This window comes from Lingula anatina, unplaced genomic scaffold (genome assembly GCF_051362555.1).
Source record: "Lingula anatina isolate TDL-2025a unplaced genomic scaffold, LinAna3.0 unanchor82, whole genome shotgun sequence".
Classification (NCBI taxonomy): domain Eukaryota; kingdom Metazoa; phylum Brachiopoda; class Lingulata; order Lingulida; family Lingulidae; genus Lingula; species Lingula anatina.
The window spans coordinates 1,589,407-1,609,861 of NW_028257603.1; the positions used below are offsets into that span (position 1 = coordinate 1,589,407).

A 20,455-nucleotide genomic window follows, 5' to 3' on the forward strand; every position below is an offset into this window, starting at 1 on the left:
TAAAAAATTAACATTTTTTATTCAGTTTAAAACAAAATATAAATCAATGTATATGTTGTATAAAATTTGTCAATCCCCATCCGTACAACGGGCCGAATTATGTCATTTGAAGCCCTTGTGGGATTGTGGTCACTTAGAGATCAAATTGCTGTCCACTCCCACAAGTGTAACGGTATCACTGCGTTGGACACCTGATTAAAAGTAACATATGGTGCACCTGAAATCTAAAAAGTATAGGCATACAGTTTCAAAATGTTCATCATGTAGAAACTTTCTTCAAAAACTTAAAAAGCAGTTCAACATTCAGTTGTTGTGCTTTTGTATTTTTTCTCTTTTTTCATCTATATATGAGACGCAGATATTTACTCGAACCAATACTATGAATACACTAAAATACACCAGCCAATAAAGTAAAAGCATGAAAAACGCATGCTTACAATAGGAGCGAGTGTTATCGATGGATAATGTACAATGGTATCGCTGCATAAACAGCTAAAAAATCTTTCACAAGGAGCACATTCACAAAGAGTTAAACTTAAATTAAAATTACTTTATCTAATTCTAAACCAAACTGGACCATAATCCATAAATGATATAAACGCAATTCTTAAAAGCAATTACCATAATGTAAATACTACAAGTTGCTAAATATCAAGACTACAGAGCATAAACTTTGACCATAAAAGATGTAGAGTCTTCTTCAACCCGCTCTTCCATTGGCTGAAAGAAAAATGGGTAGAAATGGTAGAGGTCAGTTACACAAGATAATATATCCTTACTTTACGATAAATGGCTACACTGTACAGTAAGAATGAGTTTGAAACTATAAAACAAAACTTTCGACCAAAAAGTTGGAGTTGGCTTTCAGAACGAAATTCTAGTCCATTTTGAAAGAAAATTAAGTAACAGTAGTTTACATTATTGCAATACTGCGTATTGTGTATAACATGAAACGTGTAATATGCCAGAGAGCACCCGTACAATCAGGGACATGATGATTTTATGCAGAAAGAAACTCATTCCCAATTCGATATTTTCTTTCACGAGTACCTGTTGGTCCCTCCGTCTGTGTTGGTGTCAAATCATTTTTTTTTCTCTCCCTCTGCTGCTTTCTTGCTGTACCTTGCTATAAGCTTAGCCATGAGGGCCCGATATCTAATGTCGAAGTGGCGCCGTTTTTTATCCTTTCCATTAATTTCCTGAAGCAAAAAGATGTTAGAATGCCTTAAAATATAAACAATGGCCGCGGCTAATTGACAGTGAACCTAGAGAACACGCAGGCAAGTCCTGGAAGCCATATGCAGAAGACACGGGTCAGTCTCAACAGATATAATGGTTCCATTCTCCCCGATCTATGCCTGGCTTTCTTAAGACAGTACGTGAGGGGGGGATTAATAGTTGCTATTTGACTGGGTATAGCCTCCATGCCGATATTCTGAAGGAAATCGAAATATTGGGGGTAGTACTAGCCGTCAATATATTAGCCGTGAGTGAAGAAAAATTACTATATGTTAACCTTGATATGACAGTAAAAGCCATGTGTATGATTCGAGATAGAACATCGCCCCTTTCAAATAGCATTATCTTTATTTATTTTCAATCATTTTAAATTGATTAAAGTCATAAAGCACCTTTTCACTGGGTCCCTTGCATTTCTTTCTGATAAAAAGAAAAAACAACCATTTGGGGCTGGGGATTAAGTTAAAGGGGATGGGGAGAGTAGATCCTTCCCCTATATACTCTAACCATAACCTTGTCCTGGCAACCTTCCATTCGATGTCTGCGTCGTCCTGTAAAGATATAGAATTAAGGAATTACAGCATGTTTGGTGTAGGAAGCAGGAAGTTGGTGCTTTAATTACGGAGATAATGTATAATACTGTTCCTCTTGGTTAACTATTATTATTATTATTATTATTATTATTATTATTATTATTATTATGTAAATCTATCCAGCTCTTGGATGTTCTTTTGGGTCTTTTCTGTCAGCTACCCCTGCAATTTAGAAACACAGCACTTATCGCAATATGTGAACTGTTCCAAGTTATTATTATTATTATTATTATTATTATTATTATTATTATTATGTTTATTGGAATATTTTATCAGGCAAAATGCATTATATATAAATATTCTACTCAACATCCATAACTTACATTGATGGCTTCAATAGAGGCCGTTTTACCCAAAAAAATTGATAGTACTTCTTTTATCATAATTTTAGTTACAGGGATTATATACCGTATTTTACTGCTCCGTTTCATTTATTATTATTATTATTATTATTATTATTATTATTATTATTATTATTATTAAATCGAATCTATTAGACAATATCCATTTATCCATTTCAACATCTCATAACTTACATTAATAGCTTCAAAAGAGATTGTCATCATGGCAATGAGCATATTCATCAGCATTATAACGATGACAATATGGAATATAGCCACCATGATGAATCCCACGATCTCCACAAACTCGTGCTTCATGTGGATTTTTACGGAACTGGAGTCACCCAAGCCAAAAATGGACCACACCAGTGTGCGAAATGTGTTGAAGAACCTGGAAAAACACGCGTGGGGCTTTATGAACAAATAAACAGGTTTCAACAGTTATAAGCTTAGGCAACGCTCTGCAGGCAATATAACAATATAACAACAATATAACCTGTACAAGTGAATGGGAAGAACCTGGAAAAACACGCGCGGGGCTTTATGAACAAATAAACAGGTTTCAACAGTTATAAGCTTAGACAACGCTCTGCAGGCAATATAACAATATAACAACAATATAACCTGTACAAGTGAATGGGAAGAACATGGAAAAACACGCGTGGGGCTTTATGAACAAATAAGCAGGTTTCAACAGTTAAGCTTAGACAGCGCTCTGCAGGTAATATAACAATATAACAACAATAATAGGCACACACATTAATTCAACTGTTCTCAACATAAAATGGTACCTTGAAAATTTTTTTAAACTCAAATGTTAAAATGAAATAATAATAGCAGCTGGTGTAACGCAACTGAGGGTCCGTGTAACAGAAAGTCCGCCCTCTATATGGTTATAATATTTAGGGTTATAGTCTCACCCAAGTGGGTCAAAATTTAAGGCGAGGCTCACCTGTACAAGTGAATGGGAAGCAGACTTCCTATCATAGGGTCTCTGTCACGTTACACCAGTATCATGAAATTTTAAGATTCTACAAATATACTAAGCATATGCCTAAGAGAATAATAATAATAAAGGAAATTCATGAGCCAATATACGGAGAGCGCTTTGTCCATAAGTACTAGGGGGAACCTATTTAGAAAGCATAGTGATTGTAAATAGTTACCCGTAAAATGCAGAATTAGTCTCCGACCCATCTGGGAGTGTTTGGCCCGCATAGAAGTGGTAGTGGTTGTGCAGTCCAACGGTGAAGGCTATGAACACAATTAGCAGCAAAGCAGCAAAGCGAAAGACATCTGTGATCATCTTGCCTAAAAGTTGTCAAGCCACGTTTTATTTAGAGCACTAATCAGTTACGCTACAATGAGAAAAAAGATTGACAGACACAAGGCGAATCTGATTTCAAAATTTCGCAACATTATAAGCAACTGTCGAGAGTTAAAGATGCATACAGAATCAATTTTTTGTCACAAAAACCAACCAAATGCCAGCATATAGTTTCAAGTATTATAAGTAAGAGAATTATCAAATGCATTGTTTAATTTTACCCGAAAATGATGTTTAAACGGATTTTTCTGCTAGCATTCTATGCTGTATGTCAATGGGGCAGAAATGTAGGTCACGGAAGTAGGTTAAATTTCCGACCAAAATTTGAAAAAAAAAAGAGCAGTCTAAAGCTCTTTTGTGGCTGATCGAGTGATTTATTCCCTTGGCATGTCAAATTTATTTGATTCGTATAAGAAACTAGTAGACGCGGGCTACATGCGTTACTGGGAATCCAAGCTCCACCGATGCTCAGTTTGTATGTACCTTTAAAGAAAAAAGCATACGATTTTATCAAACCGTGACCTCATTTGCCCTATTGCTTATCGTACACATGTTTATGCATGTACAGGTAGGTTCATTTGTAACAAACTCATTATTGCTTAAATCATTGCATGTGCACTTACCCAAAACAACTAGAAGTGGACCGACAGACTCAAAAGTCGGTAAAATGTACACCAGTCTTGAGAAACTAATGATGTTCGCTAACGCAAACAGAGCATCTGATATTATTTCTGGGTCATTTGGCTCCCATTCGAACCGGCCTGAAAAAGCAAAGGCTAAAATGATACACATATACACTATTTTATATAATTATGGATAGAATGTTAGAAGCAAGTAACATAGATTAAAAAAAAGAAAAAAAAAATCAGAGACTGACACTATTAAATGTGATACAAGATAGATCAGTTTAAAAACTACTACTACTACTACTACTATACTACTACTACTACTACTACTACTGGAAAATAAGAGCATCGACTAGAGATCGATCTTAACTATCACTTAAAAGTGTCTTGGGTGGACGAAGCTGAAACGTACTGCGCAGATAACACAATTAGAGCCATGCATAATGGAATAAATTCAGCCCAACCAACCTTTCTTGTAATAATATGTGTACGCTTTTGTTGTTTTTCGGTCACCACCAAGTGCAGCTTGCCTTGTCTTGACAATTGAAAATATATGGCAGACGAACGAGGCAAAATAGAAGAAAATCAAGAGGATATCCAGAATGTTGAAGGCGCTGTGGAAGTAACGCATCCCCTGGCGACGCAACTGCTTCATCTCAGCCCCAAAATAACCTATAAAATAAAATATTTTATTACGATACTTGTATTAAAGAAATGCAATGGGCACAAGTGTGTAGGTTAGGATCGCTTAAAAGAAATATGAGGTTTTTATTCAGAGGTTACTCATGACATAATGTATATAGCAAGAAAGCATTAGTAATTTTAAACATACTTAAATTGTTGAAATTTTAGCACCACTTTGATAGACTAATACAATCATGTATGTATTTTAAGGAAATTGTCACCCTTCACCCAAAATTCCCTATTTACTGTCTTACATTATTTTGGGTAATAGATATATCTTCAGCGTCCATTGACGAAATTAATTAACATTACACATGTCATCTTACAGGCGACGTCATAATTGCGATTTTGGGATAAAAACTCTTTTTCATATTTCTCTTTTACCTGGGCACCCTCGATCACCGTTGCAACGCTGATTTAATGACACCAGCGCTTTTTCTTAAAAGTCTTAATTTAGGGCGCATTCCCATAGATTTTAGATCGATCTATCCCCGTGGGGAGTCTAACTAGATTATTATCAGATAATCCGGCTTAAATGTCCGTCCCTCATACTACAAGCTGTAAGGGGGTAATTTACTTTCGTGCCCGCTCGGCTGACAGCTATTTAGCGTGAACCCCCAGGGAGTTAGGTCGATCTAGATGGATCGATCTAATCTCTGGGAATGGGGTCTTAGATTTTATTGTTGATAAAGCAAAATTATGACTTTGTTTAATGTAAATCCGTAATTTGGGGCTCATAACTTTGTAACAAAAACATTTAAACCAATATGATGGGTCGAGATTGTAGCCCATACACTCACGGTCAATTCCGTTACATTTCTTGATAAAATCATGTTCAGGGGTGAAATTACGCCTCTACCGATTGCTATCTCACATCAAAATATAATTTTGCTCAATTGACAATTAATGCTTCGAGTTTCCTATGCTTATTCATTTCACAGAAAAAATATAAATTTTTCAAATCATCACAGAGATAGATGTATTATTGAATAATTAGATTCAGGGAAAAAAAAAACATTTTCGATATCTGGATGATAATGAAGGGTTACAATACCCTTAATTTTGTATAGAAAAAAGTTGGTACATATTGATATATTGACACCTTGCCAATTGTTGGAATAACTTTCAATGCATTTGTACCTTACCTATTACGTAGATATATATTGCATACTCGGACCATCGGAAATCTGTGGAATGGGCGACGTTCGTTTTATCATGAGGAAAAAAGTACATGGTCAGGATCAGAAGAAATGTGAAATAGAAGAGACTTCCAGTGTAGAACTTGACACAAGGGGTCTTCAAGAACATGTTGTTCCACTTGATAAGTTTACTCTACAAAAAGAAAGAATTAAGCTGCAATCAGAACAGATAATCCGCAGACTATAGAACGCATTCAGAACAGCGGACTAACTTATCTGCGGAACAAATATGACCGACCCACTTGAATGCTTGTTGCGTAATCCCCGCCGGGTACCTATTTAGTCTCTAGTTTTTGAATGGGTCGCCTTATTTGATCCGCCGATGAGTTAATCCGCTGTTCTCAATGTGCTTTAACAACATGTAGTTAGCTTCCATGTCAAATATGGCTGACCCCACTTTGAAGCAAGGCCGTACGACCCCTAATGACCTCCAGGCCTACCACACGTGCCATCCCTACACGGGGCTGGCAATTAAATTTCGGAGCCTTTTTAAGTTAGCTTTTATTGCTACTGTTACGGTAGATAATATATGCCTTGAGTACACTGTTCGATGTTAAAGATCAAAAGGAATTATTAAAGCATTTCTCGACCAAATATATGAAAATCAATCAGTCAAACATACCTTTTTCTCCAATGTGTCAAAGGCCCCGAACAGAATGTAAATCAGGAACAGCATAATCCAAATTGGCAACGCCAGCACGATTAAGATCGTCTTCAGAAAATTGTGTGTGGTCCGCATTCGGCGGTTTATATTCGGATCCATGCCATAAAACTGCATACTTAAGTGCCTTTGGACGTATGGGTGGGCTACAATCTGAAATACGGTTTTAAAGAAGTGACTTTGTACTCAACTGCCTTTACAGTTGCTAGCTTGTTTATTCTCATAAATAAGCGAAAAAGTTCATAAGCTCAGAAGTTGGATCATGTATGACAGTTATTTAACACAAAACGAAAAGAAGTTTAGCTTGCGGCCAACCTGAACGTAAGCCAGTACGCCTTCTTCAGACTGACTCGAGTTACTACTATGATAGACAATGCAACGCATTATGCAAGTGGCAATTTATTTTTTGGTGGGGGAAAAGCTATAATCGTGACTATAGCTCATCCTACATTGTACCTTCTTGGGTCCTTCATCCATAACTTCCCGCACTAACGCTAATTCTGAACACCCATTGGCTGATTTATCCAGGAGCAAGGACAGCTCATCTCGCCCTCGGACCAGGTCCAGCATCTCCCAGGCAAACATCTCGCATTTCTTGGTCAGTTCAAGGTATTCTGACTGTGTGAAAGGGAAAAATTTGCATAATCATAGTGACACAGAATAAGTTATGGTCACGACTGCCAAACACAAACTCCGTTTCTGTGTGTAAGACGGAAGGAGGCGTGAGTGCATGTGCGCGTGATCACATTTTACCAATTTGAAGTTCACCTACTTATCTTTATCATTTAAAGATTAGCGCTTTGAAACCTCAGAAAGCCCTCCGATTCCCGCATGACACATAATTTTGATACCCACATACAGCAATGCATATCATGCGAGCGTGGATTTCCAGTACTCATTTACATGTATTGGTAACCCATTTTCACTAGTTTCCTACAAGACTCAAATATGATTGTCAAGACAAAGGATGAACCGAGTTAATCACTCAACCAGCCATAGAAGAGCTTTAAAACCGCACTTTTTTTTCAAATGTTTTGTCGTAAACTGACAAATATATCCGAGTCTTACGTGCTTCTATACAGCAAGTAAGCAGATGCTATCCGTTCAAATCTCATTTTAATGGTCAAATGAAAGGATGCCACTTGGTATTTCTACAAGTTATACAACAAGCATTTGAAACTACCCCCGGTATATCGTGGTATTTGGTCGGTATTTGAAACAAATACTACAAATTATCTTTAAACTAGCAAACGGTTCCATGTATCTTTACTATCCGCCATTATTAAATAATTTCACAAATCCACATTCCTCTCCTTTAATATGCATTTTAATCATTCATTCTTAACCATTTATTTCACAAAGTACCTTGAATTCTTTATCCTGTTCCGCCATGGTGAAAAGCTTTTTCCTCAGCTCCAGAGCCGTCTTTACAGGGTTTTCCTGCGTGAGAAGATAGGCAGATGACGTCATAGCCCTATACGCGTTCACACGATAAAGCGCGTGATTCAGCGTGTCGCTTCGGTCGAGATAACAGTTGCAGAAATAATCGTGAGGGTCGGCGATTTTCAACTGCGCCTCCTCCTTCAGTAATAGGCAAACTTGGAAGTCGTTTTTTATCGCTGCCTGTAGCATTGGGTTGTAGTTAACATCCTTCTCTGAGAAAGATAACCACTGCTTTAGTGCTCGCTTGATCTCGTCCATGTTCGTCCCGTCGACTATCGCCCTCCGAAGGGTTTCTCTACTGATCATTGCCGCCAACGATTTGCCCGCTACAGGCTGGTGGAAAGGTTGCAGCGATCCTTCACCATCAGAACTTGAGGACGAAGCACAGCCACAACAGAGGGCAAATCCTGAAATGAATGTTGTTGTTTTTAGCTTTGGAGAGTCGTTTGTGCAGCAAACGAGGACGCATATAAAATTAAGTTACAGAGGGATGCTTGGTATTTGGTATATGGTGTTCAATTTAGTGTATTTGGTGTTCACTTATTCTACATCAAAGCGGGCTTTTCTTTGCAACCCGAGTCACCTGACTGGAATTTAGGCCGATTAAAGCACAAAATGCACACAAAGTGAAAATGCCTTATGAAGACCCGTTTGGACTTAAACGAAGGGACAATATATTAATTTGACAGAGAGCAAGAGAGAGAAAGAGAGAAAGAGTTTTTGAATTGCACGTGTACCTGTAGATGGTTATCGAAAACTGAAATAAAACGAAACTTGACCATCATATTGGTAATAACCTTACTTACTCTCTTCCTTTATCTCTCTGGGATAGTGATGTCCTGGTTCTATATTGCCGTACGTCCCCCCGTTGCTAAGAGTGGCGGATATGTCCTTGGGTAACCTACTCTGAGGAGCGGTGTTGGTGAGTGGGATATAGTCTGGCTCGTCCACGTTCTCTTCCGCCGAGGGCTGGTCTGAGGGCTTCGACGTTGCAGTCTGGTTGTTTGAACTCTGTAACCGGCCTTGGCTAGATGGTGGTGGCGGCGGCGGCGGTGGCGGTGGTGGTGGTGGTGACGGTGATGGAGGGGCATGGTTAAGAGCAGAAGTTGGTTTTGAAGTCGAGGCAGGGGTGGTTCCGTTGGCCATTTTTGCTGTGTCATCACGAGGAGAGGAAGGGTGTGGCGTACCGTCTGCGTCTCCCCGTCCGCTTCCTATACTACTGCTGCTGAGGCTGGCATTGTTAGATGGTGACAGAAGAGAGGCACTGGCGTTTTCATGTCCTGGAGACTGCAAAGGGGAATCTGACGGGTCATTCCCTATGTCAAAGTTGGGCAAATTCGACGATTTCGCGGTTGGAATGTGACCGTTGACTCTCGGTTTTGGAGCGTCGGTGTCTGCAAAGTAAATATTATGGAAATTGCTTATAGCAGCGTTTTCGTTTGGTGGCTGGTTAGTCCCCTGTCCCTCTGCAACGATAGGGCAGCTGATTTTGTTCTCACTGTCCTGTGTGACTTTAACATCTCGTGATGGAGCCAGTCTCGCCTTATATCTGGTTTGCACACGTGTCAGCCTCATTTCTCCCAGTTCCACCGCCTCGACATCTTTATTTCTTTTTCTCTTTTTGGGCTCTTTTTTTAACTTAAAAGGCCATTTTTTCCACTGGCCGACCTCCTTTCTATCCGAGTCGCCGTTGCTGGAAGAGTTGGACGAAGTCGATGTGCTCTCTTTGTTTCTGTCGCATTCCTCTTCTGACTCTGAGCTCTGCTGCAACGTGTCCGTGTTTTCCCGGATGGAACAATCGATTTCCGACAGCACCAGGTCTAAATTTTGTGCAAAGCCACTGGGGCGCTTTCTATTCGCCATGTAAAATATCTGAAAAATGTATCCTAGATTTATTTGATTATCAAGTGTTAAAAAACCTCGCGTGTTGTGTCTTAGTCTAGGTACATGTACATGTATGTCCTAAGAAAGACTTACGGTAGTCTAGAGATCTCATCACTGTGAGAGAAAACATTATTCAAATATACTTGTGTAAGCATGTTCAAATATCATTTTTTGGAAATAATGAAATGAAAGCATGTGGTATTTTCGGGTTGTCTTGCTTGTAGAGTTTAACGGCAATAATTCAGGCACTCGCTTAATATGCATTTTAATAACCCGGTGTCAACTGCCTCAATCTTAAGCATATTTCAATCCTTTTCTAACCAATCAAGGTGACAGCCCAGTGTGATTACAGTGACCTACTCAGACAGGTACCCGCACAGTTTAATGTGTATATTTCAGTACTGGACACAAATTACACGTATTGAATACCACCGAAGAGTACTCTATTTAAAAGGTATGAACAATGAAACGTAGCCCTAGCTGCACTTAGGCCACACTTTTTTATTTTTATGGATGACATCCTCTGGGGACCCCAAAATCGGTGCGAGAGGGCGAAAAAAAAAAAAAAACAGTAAAAAAAAAAAAAAATGCCTAAGAAAAGTTATGTTTTCAGTACACAGCTGGAAACACTAATTTACCACAGAAACACGTATCAAACTAACAACATGTCTTTATCCATGCTCTCAAAATATTAAAGCATTGTGATTGGGCCTACTTCGTAGAAAGGTAAAAAGTCATGAATATATATGCTGCATTACCAAATCTATGTAAGGTTATTTCATGCATTCTGTTGGTATAGCAATCAATAAAACAAATATCAAATAAACAGCGTGTCTTTATTTGTACTCTCAGAAAATTAAAGCATTGTAATCACTTCACAGAATTGTTAAAAAAAATGAAGCAAAGATAGGCCTATGCTTCCTACTAGCAAATCTAAAAAAGGTAATTTCGGTCGATGCCATTTTGTCTACTTCGACTCACACGTAGCAGCCAACTATCGGGTGGCCTGTCCGACCTTCAGTCCACCAAATACCACGACGCTCTTGTCGACCCTTTTTTCGCTACAAAAAAAAAAAAAAAAAACCCTGGTATATGTGCTGCTTTGGACAGAATGTCACTGAAATTTTCCGGGCGATGATCGCTGGCCGCGGCCAGCCTTTCGTATAATTGTAAAAGGGTGATATCTCCATGTCCAATATCAATGGCAAACCAATCCAAAACGACGGCCCCCGTTCTATTTATGACTTTAATTGTCGTGTATTTTGAAATTAATGCTAGAGATGAATTTGACGGCAAAGCGACCATATTTCCACGTGGTGATAATGCGCATGCGCAAAAAGCTCATTTTCCGCACTCGGAGTTACTCGGATGTCTCCGCAGTCGACAATGACAGTATGGAACTTGCGGAATTAGCCGAGGATTGCCGATTGCATTTTCCGACGATGTTTGCGACAACCGATTTCTTGGGGGGGGGGATTTTTTTTTTTTTTTTTTTGAGAACGGACGAAAATCGGTGCGCGCGCAGGATGTCATCCATAAAATTAAAAAAGTGTGGCCTAAATACATATAGCATTGAGAGTACATGCGGAGTTGTTGTTTCGTTACTATCTAGCCGTCAATAAATATACTTGAAAACACTGCATTTCTAAAACACTGCACGTCTAAAAAAAACTTATTTTGCCCAGGCCTGTCCGAGCACAGTCTGACCACCGTTATATTTAGGTTGCCTCAGGTTTCGGCCTTACCAGAACAAGGTAAGGTTGAAAACTGAGGCAAATATTCAGACCACATAGGCTTACTGCCAATACTTTATCATGGGCAACTTTCTACACCAATGTCCAGCTGGGTATTGACGTCAGTTCTCTGCAGAAATTCTCGCTAATTCAGTGACGCGGTCGTGGGCAAAAGCATCGAAATACTTTACGCAATGACTGTGAATATCTCTAAGCACTCACCGGATAGTTTTCTGTCAGAATGGAAAAGAGAACGATTCATTTTATGTAACCCTCTTATATACAGGTTCAGCTATGTTCACGTGGGCCAATCAGAGTGAGTTATACAGTGAACAGTTTTACCTGCAAGTTACCAATCAGAAAAGATCGTGCAAATACTATTTGGTAATACATGTCTTATATAGTTTATACCGAGAAATGGCACGAATAAATAGATATAGAGGTACATTAGTATTAAATAAATAATAAACGTTTGCTTTATTTAAAAAAACACAGGGCCGTAGCCTCCGGGGGGGGAGGGGGGGCAGCTGCCCCCCCCCTGGGATTTGAGGTCAAAAAAAAAAAAAAAAAACAATTGCAGAGGTAAAAAAAAAATTGCAAAGTTGGTATCAATTCTGTTAGAAAATGCACTCATGGCCACTAGACAATCATTCAACAATCTGTTTACAAAGGTGTACTGTTTTTAGCCAACTCAGTTCATGCCAGAAAGCTCACCCTCCCTTAGGGAGCTATCCCCCAAGCTGTTATCAGGTTATTGTTTATTTCCCTGCACTTCGTAGGATCTTTACAATCTTCCTTGCAACACCAGTGGGCAGTGTTGCATGCGAGAGATCATTTTCAGCCCTCCGTCGTCTGAAACTGTGGACACGCACTTGTAGCATGGCAGAGGCACACCTTAGCGGATTGGCTCTCTTGCTTGTCCACAGAGGAAGAAACGTTATTCCTAATCCTGAGACAATCTACGAAATGAAGTCCAATGGGCGTGTTGTGTTGAAAAAATGACTGTACTTATGGCAAAATGAACCCACAATTTCTTACTTCTGATTGAGCAATAAATAACAGTTAAAATGCACCAGAATGCAGTATTATACATACAGTTTTTAAAAATTTTCCACACCGTGGGAGGGGGAAACCCCCTACCACACCCTCCCCCCTTGGGGGCTTCGCCCCCTCGTGTCCGCTTACTGCCCCCCCTCGGATTTTGCTCAGGCTACGGCCCTGAAACAACAAAGGCTTTCATAGTTTTTCTTCATTTATTGTACTATGAGTATTTTTCTTCTATAAATCACACAATTTTACATGTGTTAAGGCATCCTTTTGGCGTACTCCCCCCAAGTCCACAATATGTATGAGTCTGTTTTGCCCGATATTTTTAACAATATAAGGTAACACCCAAGCCATCTCTTCTTTTCCTCCTTTGCGATTTTTTTTTTATTTCACGTCCTATTCTACTGTTCTCTTATGCATTTTTTTAACCTTATACCTTAGGGAAAAATCGCTTTATGCGAAACGCGGAATCTGCGTTCTTAGCTTAATTTACACCGTATGGTACGGTACGGTTTACACTGGCAGAAATTGAAAATAACATCGAACTCGATGGGAATTTGCTGTTAAATAGTATGGACTGAGGATATAAGACAAATCAATGCTATTGTGGGTCTTTGACGCTTAAAAACAACAAAAACTACTTGTAAGTGTAATGATCACGGAATTTTGAACACATATTAGACATTAAAGAAACAACACACATTTTGCTACAAGTAATGTGAAAGGTGGATGGGGGGGGGGGGGGGTAAGGTCATGTCAAAGGTAGGTCTCGAACCCAATGGTGTTACAGATAGATTAACAAATATCGTACGGGGTTGCACGCTAACCACTTCACAGACGAGCTGAAGATGCAACCTGTTTGTTTTTTTTGTCTTACACATATCTCACCGGAAAGAAATCCATATACAAGCGTATCATTTAACAGTATTATTGCATAAGGATAAGACTCTCAAATGACCGGACTAACATTACTGTCATACCGGAACAGCAGTGCGCATGACATTGGTAGGACTATACAGGGACGACGGCCTCTCCGTGATGAAATCATGCAGTGGAACCGCAGCTGACAGCATTAGAAAGGATCTAGTCAAGCTCTTCCAAAAGTATGGGCTTACTATCACTGCATCTACCAACAATAGAGCAGTTCACTTCCTTGATGTAAATCTAGCGTTAGAATCCGGGACACACAAGTCGTTCGTCAAGCCGAACGCCCAGCCGATTTATGTTCACAAAACCTCGAATCTCCCCATGCAATCATAGGAAACACACCTAAGGTCACCGGTGAAAGATTGCAGTCTCCTTCATCTAGCCGGGTAATAGCAGAAGAATCTGCAAACGTGTACAGAACGGCGCTTGAAACGGCGGGGTACACTGGAAGGTCGGCGAGCAATGTCTTTAAACCATGCGATTCTCGCTCCATTGAAAAGAAAAGTCGCTACAGAGGAGTGATATGGTATAACCCACCTTACTCAAAAATCGTTAGAACGGAAACTGGTCATATCTTCCTCCGGTTGCTAGACAACCATTTCCCCGGTGGAAGCAGAATCAAACGAATATTCAGCAGACCCACAGTAAAATATATTACAGTTGTATGAAGAGCATGCAGCAGATTATTCAGGGTCATAATAACAAAATACTCAAAGTTATGCCAGTAAGTACTCAATATAAAAAAATGCAATTGTCGATTTCCTAAACAAGTGTCCTACAAAAAAAAAAAAAAAAAAAAAAAAAAAAAAAAAAAAAAAAAAGTATGAAGTATAAGCCTTTGCGGTGGGTACAGTGCCGCCGGAATGTCCCCTTACCAAATGGCCGTATGGTTTCTCAACCCTGCCCCATATGGTCGAACAATAGAGGCCGTATGATAATTACAGGGTAGGGGAATCCCCAAGCAATCCTTATCGGACACCCAAATTAGTCGGTTCAACGAACACGGTCTGCCCCTTCTTAATTGCCTCACTTAAGGTTTCTATTATAGCTGATGCAAAGAGACTGCTATCGACACGAGCAAACAATACCGGGTTATGTATCAACTGCAACAGAAGACTCGAGTAAAGGCAAGTCGAATATTAGAACAAAACTCTGAAGAACAAATCAGGCTTAGTTTTAAAACACGTATAACAATTTTATTTGATGATAGTAAGTCACGATCAACAAAAGCGTAGTTAAAATGGAAAATTATAAATAGCTAATACATCAAATAAATATCAATGTCTCATTACCTTTATTACATGTGTTGCTAGTTTAGTAGCCTGATGCACGACCTTCTCTTCGTCGTATTTCTTTAACACATAGTAAATGGCTTGTCGCGACACTTTATGGTCTTCATTTTCCATTTGTGCGGTTATGTTTTTAATTCGCACCCCTTGTTCTCGGAGGGCGATGATACGCAGACGCACGTAATCGCTAAGAGGCATCTTGGAATTGTGGAAAACCTGAGTGTCGATTTATACCGTTCACTTGGCAGGTGGCAGGTGACACGATGGCACAGAAATCAGTGACATAAACATGTCATATTATACAAAATATTTATTGGCCATTTAGGAAGACCAGATACACAAACAATCCTGTTGACACGTGTGAGTTGATTTAGAATTATGTGCAATTGATTAGTTTGGATTGAAGAGCGTCATCGCAATGTTAACATTAATTTTAGACGACGCGTGTCACACAGTAGTGATTATGTAATAGTCAGGGCTTAATCACTGTGTTTACCCAGCATGAATAAAGCTAACCTGAACTGATTGTTAATTAATGTGAAATGACACGTGCCAACCAGTGAAGTTAGCCCGAGAGATTGTAATCCAGCTTTATAAATTAATTTCTTTCGATGCTTTTTGTCCTACAGAATCAAGGAATCAGTCTTTCGGCCGGCCACCCGTCGCCTAGTCAAATAAAGAAATATTCGAAATTCGACAACGGGCCAGTTCCCCAGGCAACTTTTGCGTTCAGTTGATGGGAAGGTTGTTTACGATTGATGAACGAATACGAAAGGACAGAAATGTTACGGGTGTAGATGGGAGAGATCCTATATGCAAATATAGACAGAACTATATTAAAGATATGGCTAACAAAATATTTATCACTGAAACAACTGACAAGTCTTTTTGGAAAAAATGCATTTCGTCTATGAACAAAGCTAATAGAAATATAAGGACATACTATAAAAATAAATTTCAATCTTGTTAATAATATATATATATATATAGCAAAGACAGTTTGAAGCCTAATAAATCAGTGTATTACATGTTCAAGTACGAGTAGTGTTTTATTAGAACTTTAATAAATTCATAAATTCATTTATTAAACTCATCAATTCATAGCTACAATGTACACGAAAATTGCTGTCACCACCGAATCTTTTTGGTAAAGCAACTTTTAAAAATCACTGTTGGCAAGTTCTTATACTTAAAATCTCCGTATCAGAGTAGAGTGATCAAAGTAGAGTGAAGCCACCGCGCAGTAAAGGTCAATTAACGCTTGGACGAACACTTAATTGCGACCACGCTCACCTTCGATCTTTATCTCAGCGAGCTAGGGTTAGGCTCTTTTGTTAGCAGAAAGTTTGTCACGATAATTGCACGACGGGCAGGGTATGGAACTATTGCTAACAGAAACCAAACAGCGTATGGATGACAATGTTATTTCCATAGTTACCGAGCCAGGCCGTCCGTACAACCCGCAGCGACCCGGAGGGTAAGTAAGGGGACATTCCGGCGGCACTGTAATACAATTTAAGATATAACAACCACACTAACTCATTTAGGGACAAAACGTATGTAGAAACTGAGTTATTTAAATATATTGGGAAAAAACAGCTATGCAACTTTTTCCTGGACGAAAAACTGCTAATTATGATAACACCAGATAAAGAACTGAACTTTTTACCATGTGTCGTCACAAGGTGACGTAGTTGCCACGGGGTGCGACGTAATCGTCGTCACGCCGAGTAAATAAACGGTTAATACATCACTATATAACCCAAGAGAATAACTACAAGGTTTTATGTCTATTTATAATGCCTAATTGCAATGCCTTTAAATGTCAATGTCGCCTGAATGTTGTACAATGTGTTAGGTGTGCACCAGTCAGAATCATTGTCTTTGCACTCAGTCCGTTTTTTAACTTCATGCAGAATGCATTTCTCAATTAGTCATGATAATATAAAGGCATCTGAGATAACGTCCGATGTGTTAAATAAGCATTGGACATGTTTCGTTATTTATACGGGATACCTGAATATGAAAAACATACATACTACATACCGGTACATGTGTCAGGTATATTTACAGTGTGTATTTTAATCCCCACTCCTCTGTAGCTGTCCTATGAACCTACTACTATAATCGTATTCTTGATAACGATAGACATGTAGGCCTATTACGTTGATATGTTTACCTGTACATAGGTATAACGAATATCTAATATTCAACACACCTTATTCAGTCCTTTATATTACAGCTATCGCTGTATAAGGCAATAGCCGACAGTGAGTTGTCATAAAGAAAAAGAACATTTTTAAATAAAATAATTTTATAAAAGCAAAGCCTTTGTTAAGCCTCTTTTCTGGTCCTCAAATCAAATTCGGTCCCTTGGTTCTTAGCTCTTTACAAGAGGCTCTCTTCTGGTCCTACACCTGCAAATGTCCATCATTACGTGTACAAACGTGTTCCCCAAACGTGTCCTTAGCTGGCATTCTTTTGGGCCCCAAACTTTTTCTGTGGTATAGTCTTCATTTGCAAACCTGCCAGTATGATGTTCAGGGGAGGGGGGGGGAGGGTAATTGCAGTTTAAATTTGTAGTTTACCAACCCAATTAACGCTCATTTGGTTGCTTCGCAAGATCAACAGGCTAATTGGGTGATATTTCACAGCATAAATTGAAGGAGATGAATTGCAGAGTAACCTTGTGTCCCAAGGATACTGCTTATAATTATTTTTCATTTCATGCTTCCACCCCACCCGAGCACTTGTAATTGATACTCTGTTTCTTGATTAATGTGAGAGATCCGAAAGATGAAAAGAGCGCGCAGACTTGCTTTTGGCATCTCAGGCCACAAAAAATATGGCTTCACAGGGCAGTGAGTTGAACACGAGAAATATCCCTCTCTGTCAAAACTCGGAGCATACATGCTCACCCTGCTTCTTTTATGTCCTTATAACAATTTTGTATTCAAACATCTAAAAAAATGATATTTGAAAAAAAAAAATATTGTAGGGTTTTACAAGTATCACTACTTTGCACAATTGCTATTATATGGCGCAGAGTACAGGTTCTAAACAAGTATACTTGCAAACAGTAAAGATTGTTTGGTATTAATAAAAATATAAATGTTTTAACATCATTAATCATAAATCACTCTGCCGATTAACTGGCTACCGGTTATTGCCAAGATGTGTTTAGTTTATAACACTCTCCTCTAGTTCGGGATATTTACAGAAATGTGTGAACATGTTATTAATTCGAGAAAGGGTATTTTATAGTGTTTGTGAATGTTAAAAAAGAAATTACCAAAAATATATAGATTTCCATATTGAAAAGACATGTTCCACTCTTCTCCCCCTCTCCTGATTTCCTGGCTCGAGGGGCTATATGTTTGTCCTAAGCTCTTGAATGAGCTTGACATAAACCAGATGTGCAGATAGTGAGATTTTATTGCCCGAGCCAGACTACCGACATGCCAATCTTTTAGGTTGAAATAAGTGTGGGCGGGGTGGGGGTGGGGGCTGGAGTTATGTATCTTCTTAACCGACCAAGCTAGATAATCACGAAACACGATAAAGTATATCAAAAGAAAAGCTTAACTTGAAATATTTTTTTCATTTCAGATCGTTATTTCAAAACATAATGGTTGCATAAGAGATAAAAGGCGCAAAATAGACTATACGGTTTGGTAAAAAGCCTTCGAACAATTAAATTAGATGTTCACGTTGAATAATTTTGTTTTGCCTTGGATTGGCTCTATGGCCCACCAGCAATATTAAAAAATCTTTATCTACGTGTATGTGATATATATGTAAACATTCGCTGTTAATCAGTTCTGCATTCGGTTAGCTGTGTCATATTGTAGGACTTTGTCTGTTTACATTGAACCTACAGTTTTAATAGTCCGATACGTGCCATTGGCTGTCTCTCTTTTGGTCTCTAAATTATTTTCTTTGGTATATAGTTTTTATTCGGTAACATGCTGATATGGCGTTCAGCGGGGTGGGGTGTGGATTATTAAAACCCTTTTTTTGTTGGTTTAAACGGCCATGTGAAATATCCGCGAGATCGACGGGTAAGGTGATACTTGTCGGCATGAACTGAAAAAAATAAATTGATATTGCAGGGTATTCCCTAGTATACTGCTTATAATTCGCTATTCTCTTATGCTCCCCCTCCCACCCTGACCTCTTGTAATAAATACTCATTTCTTTAATATGAAAGATATGAGAGCGTAAATTAACTTATCTCAGCTGTACTCCAGGGAATCATTCCTTAAGAAAGTGAACGTTTGAGTCACGTTACCGACGCTCACGTTTTACATAACGTCTTTATTAGTGTTTCATATCACTTTTAATAACTGTTGGCTGCTTTCCCGGTTAGAGGTTTCATGTACAATAGCATAAACCAGAGAAAATAATGGAACATGCCATATATTTATGCCGATATTAAAGTAAATATGTGTGGCTCACATTTTCACTTTTTTTTAAAGTTTTTTAACATTGAACATAATATTTTGGGTTAGAGTATCTATATCTAGCTGTAGCGGTGTTTTAAAGGTTCATAAAGTTAACAGGTTTGAGAAGCACCATCATGACAGTGAGTGAGGACACCCCCCCCCCCCCCCCCAACAGACACACAATCACCCACGAATTATAATATCCTGACGCAGAGCACGACATATAAAGATTATAGTAGTAGTACATGTATTAAGCATCCTAAAGGAAGTCACGCAGCAAAACTATCGTGTTCTTTATAAAATGTGAGAATACATTATAGCCATACAATACAAATTTAAATAATTGAAATGCATTTCTTTCTAACATTTAGCTTACATACGTTTTTTGGTAGCCTCTGAAAGTTTTAAAACTGAAAAATTGGAGAACATAACAGAGTCAGCTAAGGACACGTTTGTGGAACACGTTTGAACACGTCATGATGGACATTTACAGGTGTAAGACCAGAACAGAACTTCTTGTAAACAGTTTAGAACCAAGGGACCGAATTTGATTTGAGGACCAGAAGAGAGGCTTTACAAACGTTCTCATATTAACATCTTTGGTCAAAACGATTTATTTTCAATAATTATCATAAAGCTAGGGAAAGATAAGAATAAAATCTTATATCACTGTGGAGAGATAAGAATAAAATACTATAAAGTGCTTTTGAATACAATGAATTTTGGTCTTGATGACTAGAATTGACTTTGAGTCATTTGAGAGTATATAACTTGTTAACAAGGCGAGCAACTCGCAAATCGGTTTTATCCAAATACAAGAAATCAGCAATGCTATCCCTCCTCATTTGAGTGCCTATTAACGACACGCCGTTGCATACTTTCGATTTGGTTTTTCTGTGAAGGTTTAATCAGTTCGTTGAAAAACGTTGCTTAATTTGGAGTATGATAAAATATCGGCGTACGTGTGTGGGAGCATGTCATTATATACAGGGTATCCCGAAATGTACTCACTATTTG

At 38.7% G+C, this 20,455-nt stretch overlaps 1 protein-coding gene across 3 annotated transcripts; it reads right to left on the minus strand.

The window, feature by feature from the left end:
* On the minus strand, nt 1–12,038 carry LOC106154271 (short transient receptor potential channel 7). Of its 3 annotated transcripts, XR_015331611.1 has the most exons (14): nt 11,953–12,038; nt 8,920–9,985; nt 8,036–8,520; nt 7,127–7,288; nt 6,632–6,823; nt 5,956–6,142; nt 4,595–4,798; nt 4,124–4,261; nt 3,340–3,484; nt 2,369–2,564; nt 1,632–1,790; nt 1,051–1,199; nt 622–720; nt 1–224 (listed from the first exon to the last, which is right to left on the minus strand). XR_015331611.1 is itself a non-coding variant. In XM_086998509.1 (13 exons), the coding sequence occupies exons 2-12, from the start codon at nt 9,974–9,976 to the stop codon at nt 1,083–1,085; spliced, it is 3,042 nt and encodes a 1,013-aa protein (XP_086854635.1). In that variant the 5' UTR covers nt 9,977–9,985; nt 11,953–12,038; the 3' UTR covers nt 1–224; nt 1,051–1,082. The 3 variants fall into 3 exon arrangements, 2 of the variants coding, with proteins under 2 accessions (XP_086854635.1, XP_013384065.2); XM_086998509.1 differs by lacking the exon at nt 622–720; XM_013528611.2 differs by having other exon boundaries at nt 1–720.
* Between the last annotated feature and the right edge of the window lie 8,417 nt (nt 12,039–20,455).

What these genes read in the sequence shown, in the direction of transcription:
- LOC106154271 (XM_086998509.1), bottom strand. Translation starts at nt 9,976, where the DNA reads ATGGCGAATAGAAAGCGCCCCAGTGGCTTTGCACAAAATTTAGACCTG. An exon ending in AACAGGATAAAGAATTCAAG is followed by an intron (nt 7,289 to 8,035) that starts GTACTTTGTGAA and finishes CCTTTCACACAG; the next exon opens with TCAGAATACCTTGAACTGAC. An exon ending in GCAAGGGACCCAGTGAAAAG is followed by an intron (nt 1,200 to 1,631) that starts GTGCTTTATGAC and finishes TTTTTGCTTCAG; the next exon opens with GAAATTAATGGAAAGGATAA.